This window comes from Coffea eugenioides, unplaced genomic scaffold (assembly GCF_003713205.1).
Source record: "Coffea eugenioides isolate CCC68of unplaced genomic scaffold, Ceug_1.0 ScVebR1_1564;HRSCAF=2434, whole genome shotgun sequence".
Classification (NCBI taxonomy): domain Eukaryota; kingdom Viridiplantae; phylum Streptophyta; class Magnoliopsida; order Gentianales; family Rubiaceae; genus Coffea; species Coffea eugenioides.
The window spans coordinates 1-4,893 of record NW_020861977.1 but is presented as its reverse complement, the minus strand read 5'-3'; the positions used below and the strand labels follow the sequence as shown (position 1 = coordinate 4,893).

At 34.7% G+C, this 4,893-nt stretch overlaps 1 protein-coding gene across 1 annotated transcript; it reads left to right on the top strand.

The window, feature by feature from the left end:
- The first annotated feature begins 1,684 nt into the window (after positions 1–1,684).
- Positions 1,685–4,879, top strand: LOC113755549 (PHD finger protein ING2-like). The gene is made up of 7 exons (XM_027299526.1): positions 1,685–1,880; positions 2,026–2,097; positions 2,225–2,418; positions 2,858–2,921; positions 3,196–3,455; positions 3,569–3,607; positions 4,521–4,879. Exons 1-7 carry the CDS (start codon positions 1,835–1,837, stop codon positions 4,623–4,625), a joined length of 780 nt encoding a protein of 259 aa, XP_027155327.1. The 5' UTR covers positions 1,685–1,834; the 3' UTR covers positions 4,626–4,879.
- The last annotated feature ends 14 nt before the right edge of the window (positions 4,880–4,893 follow it).

Here is a 4,893-nt window from a genome sequence, read left to right as displayed (position 1 = left end):
TGAATTTACGCTTTCGCCCCTGTTTACTTACTAAGCATATAGCTTACCCCATTCCTTTTGTTTTCCTTAGCAGGGGCCGACGCGGGGACTTTTGGTTCGTATACGAGTATAGTTAGATTGGCTTGTAATAGTTGAACAGTTAGGATGTTTGTTTTTTTGTTTTGGTGGTTTGTATAAGGACCCTTCTTAGGGTCTATCTTCTGCTGGTTGTGGTTATAGTGTATTAGAGTGGTTTGACTCGAGACTTTTGAGGATGTAAATGTAACTTTTGGGATTGTATATATATTGTATATAGTGCTCTTTCGATTTATCTAGTTGTATTGCTTTAAGTTTTGAGTCCTGGCGCGAGCTAGGCAGGCGGCCCTCCGATACTCTTGGGTTCGCCCTTGGGAGAAGTGGGGTCGTCACAGCCTCCCGTACCAATTATATTGCATTCCTTTTTCCTTGATCACTCATATTTATATATAATTTAATTTTCTTTTCTTTTAGACTTTATTTTTGCATACTCGTGACCCTTTTGAGGGATTATTTTGGCCTTCGCAATTAATGCGATTGATATCAATTAAACCCTTGAATGGATATTTTGTTCCTTTCGATATTTTCTATAAATTTAGATTTACATTCATGTAGGAAACATCCAAATGTGATAAATTTAAGGGTTAGATTAGGAAAATTTTGACTAAATCTCGCAACTAACTTATACTAGGTTGAAAGGGTACCTTAGATTTGAATTAATCGAACCTTTGCCTTCCCTTTTTTTAACCGTGACTCCCGAATTCATTTTCTTTTGTTTTCAAAAATCTGGAGTTGTCAAAAAGGGTTTTATTAACATTTTGTTAAAAAAATATTTTTTGGGTGACTTGGTACATTCGAATTCAATACCAAGTGGCGACTCCTATTTTTCTTAAAAATCCTTTTTGATTAAATTTTTGGGCCCAAATTGTTGCATTTTTTAAAGTCCATTTTAGGTCTTTTTTCACTTATTTTTAAATAAAAATCACATCTTTTGTAAACACTTTTTTTATCGCGAAAAATGGGGCGCGACACTACTAATTCTCCCGTGCCCCGCCCCCTGCTCCTCTCACCCCGCCCCGTCTCATCCGCGGGAATAATAAAAATTTGTTATATAATTTTAGTATAGTTAAATTTTAGCAAATAATCAAGTACTAAAATATCAACACATCACCAAATTATTATTCATTGTAAATTCACAATTGAAACTCATAAAAACAATCAAACAAAAGTTATTTGAATACAATCCAATATAATAAAATAAATACAACTAAAGTAGTCAAATTTTCACTTTTTGTATAAATACAATCACTAATTCATTATTGTACAGTGCTTTTTTTTTGAAAAAAAATTAAGTGTAATTAGAAATTTAATATAAATATATTAGTACATTTAGTATAACAAATTAATAATTTCTATTAATAGATATATATAATTATTAGTATGATTAGTAATATCAATTGTATTAAATATATTAATATTCATTACATAATATATATAATTAATAATATCATTATCATAAGTTTGTAACTAATTAAATTAAATATTATATATATAATTATATACATATATATATAATTATATATTTATATTTTTTAGTGGGTGGCGGGCCAGGGATAGAGTGGAGATATACTGCCTAGGCCCCAAACCGTTTCTCAACGGGGGAAAAATTTCAACCCCCCATTAGCCTTCCGCGGGGCCGCCATTGCCATCCTTAACTGCAACGTCGTCTCGCTCATCTTAACCTCTTTAATGCTGCTAATACGATCCTTTCGATTTTAAACCAAATTAAATCGGAGTGGTTACCAATTTGCTCACTCTAATGGCGATTGCAAGAACAGGAGTCTTCGTCGATGATTATTTAGAGTGTAATTTCCCTACATCTTCTCTCTCGTTCGTGGCTTTTTAATTTTCCTTTCTTTTTTTGTGGTTTTTGTGGCCCTTTTTTGGGGATTCAATGGAACTTGTGAAATTGTGACAATGGAGTTGTTGAAAATTATTATCTCTAAGCAGATGCAAACACTTTGCCTGCTGAACTTCAGAGGCTACTCAATACCATTAGAGAACTCGACGAGCGTTCCCAAGGTAGGTTTTCTAATTTCTTCGGATTTAATATATTTTAGCATTTCTACCATTTCGATTAATTTTTTTCCTTCAATACCCTTTGTTTTCCTTTCTTGTTTTATTTTTTCCTTTTTCTTCTTGTGCAAAGCGATGATAAATCAGGCAAGTCAGCAAACGAAGTTGTGTCTAGGAATGGCATCGCATAGGAATCATGATAGTTACCGTGATCAAGATAATGATGAGGCATTCGAGAAAATGAAAAAGGAGATTGAGGCCACTCAAGAAAACACCTTAAGCCTGTGTACTGAGAAGGTTTTATTGGCCAGACAAGCGCATGATCTTGTAAGCTCTTTCTTTTTCTTTTTATTTTTTTACCATTTTAAAAGCTTTTATTTTTATTTTTATTTTTTTGGGCCAGTGGTCGAGGGGGAAGGATTCGGGCTGTAAACTCGAAAATCTGTTAAATAATAAGCGTACTGCATTAATATTGATGATTGATTGTTAAATAGATGCATCTCTAATTATTGAACATTTCATTTCAGTATTATATGGTTATTCCACCTCCAAGGCGTAGGATGGGATATTATGTTAATTGATGCTGGTTTAATTTAGGCTTACTACTAATTTCTTCTTTCCAATGTTCTCATGCCTTGAGGAATTTTAAAATTTTGGATTTGCTTAAATAGAGCTGTCATTTTGGCTTACTGATTGGTTAATTGGTGATGACACATTGCGGAATGATTTTTCGAGTCAAGGTTCGTTTCATGTTCCTGTTTTCCAGATAGACAGCCACATAAAACGTCTTGATGAGGATCTGAACAACTTTGCTGAAGATCTTAAGCAAGGTATGTCTTAAGCTTTCTAGGTTGACCAACTATTCTGCTTTTGAATACTCTAAAGAAATGATGGAACAGACTAAACAAGTTCAACTATTGATGATAAGTGGCACTTGGATTAGTCTCATACTGTGTGCTTCACCATTCTCAATGAATTTTTTTTTTTTTTTAATATTTTGTAAAAATCTCCAACAATGCTAACTAGACTTTATACCCTATCTTATTTTTTTTGCAGCTGGTCAGTTTATGTTCTTAATTTCTTTTCTTTCTATGATTCTTGTAGAGGGAAAATTAGCAGCAGATGAGCCAGCTATTCTTCCAACGTTACCGTTGGTCCCTAAAAACGAAAAGCGTAAACCAATTTATGGAACACCTCAGTCTAAGAAGCTTGATTACAGGGACAGAGATTGGGACCGGGAGCGTGATAGAGACTTTGAACTGATGCCTCCTCCTGGGAGTGGTAATAAAAAGGATTTTACTGCACCTGTTGATGTTGATCAGCCAATTGATCCTAATGAGCCTACCTACTGTGTCTGCAATCAGGTTCTGCCTTCTGTTCACTTGGTTTGCTATGATATGACTGTTCCCAGTCTAGGCCCTTGGATTTAATTTTCAACTGACCTGCACATCTATATGCTTAATGTTCCATTATTCAGGTGTCATTCGGGGATATGATTGCTTGCGACAATGAAAATGTATGTCCTTGTACTAAGTTGTTTCTTTTACGTGTGAATGTTGTTGTGCATTTGAGATTACATCTTTGTATGATACGAGGATTTATGCTACTAGCTGCAGATCTGAAGTACCTGTTGATTCCTCAAATAAATCAGATCAAAATTGTATTTATTTAGTCTAGAAACTAGGGATCAATGTTAAACAAGAGATTGCATTGACTTGTAAACTTGAATATAAACTCTTAACACTTTCATGGATGTTGTCAGGTTACACTCAACTTTTTTGTATTGTCCCCCAGAAGTCTTAAATAGCAAATATGCCATGTCAGCCAAAAATGCACCTTACCAACGAGTTGAAATCTTGTTAATGATACTAAGGGAGTAGTAGACTGTGAAAGTAATCCACAAAGCCCTGTTTGGTTATTATTATCTTTCTTGCCCAATAAGAAGAAATGATTTGTCAAGACTTATGGAACCTGGGCTTGCTTTGTAAGGAGATATGGTTCATTATGCCAAAATACTGATTTTGTAGTTTAGACATGGAAACATAAAAGCACGAAGAAGAAACCTTTCATGTTTTCCAAGTGACCATGCATTATAAGATCAAAGCTAGAAAAGGGTGGAATATAAATTTACAATGAATATATCTGGCAAACAGTATTGGCACTGATGAAGGTTTGACCTCGTTTCTTGGTAAATATATATATATATATATATTGGCAAACAAGTTATTGTCAGAAACTGCTGTAAGTTTACACGTTTCAGCTGTAAATTGCTGCTGATGTTTTCATGCCTGAGTTATATAACTCTAATCTCCCGCAACCTCTATTTGTTTTTTTGGTCCGAGTTATGTAATTCTAATCTTGTGCAACATCTATTTTTTCTTGTTATATAGCTCTTACCTCATGAAACCTACATCTCTTGTTCTTCTCAGTGCCAAGGCGGTGAATGGTTCCATTACTCTTGTGTTGGTTTGACACCAGAGACAAGATTCAGAGGAAAGTGGTATTGTCCCACCTGCAGACAATTGCCACACTAATTTCATGTAATGAATTTGATCTCTAGCAGCAAGGCAGCATGTTCATTATATCTATGACTAATTTTGATGGAGTACCGCCGTAACTTTTAGAAATGCTGAAATTCTGTGCGTGTGTGCGCTTTTTTTTTTTTGGGTGTGTGCGTGCAGTCTTGTGTGTTCACATGCGTGATGTGTCTTTAGACTTATCCAGAATGTCCGTCATACAGGTAGCCCTATTGTAACGTTATCAATCGTTTCAAGTTGGATAGTTTCAAGATGGCAGGCCTAT

Excerpts from the sequence above, each read along its gene's own strand:
- LOC113755549 (XM_027299526.1), top strand. The coding sequence starts at position 1,835 with ATGGCGATTGCAAGAACAGGAGTCTTCGTCGATGATTATTTAGAGT. Across the intron at positions 2,098-2,224 it reads ACTCGACGAGCGTTCCCAAG|CGATGATAAATCAGGCAAGT; the intron begins GTAGGTTTTCTA and ends TCTTGTGCAAAG. Across the intron at positions 3,456-3,568 it reads CCTACTGTGTCTGCAATCAG|GTGTCATTCGGGGATATGAT; the intron begins GTTCTGCCTTCT and ends TCCATTATTCAG.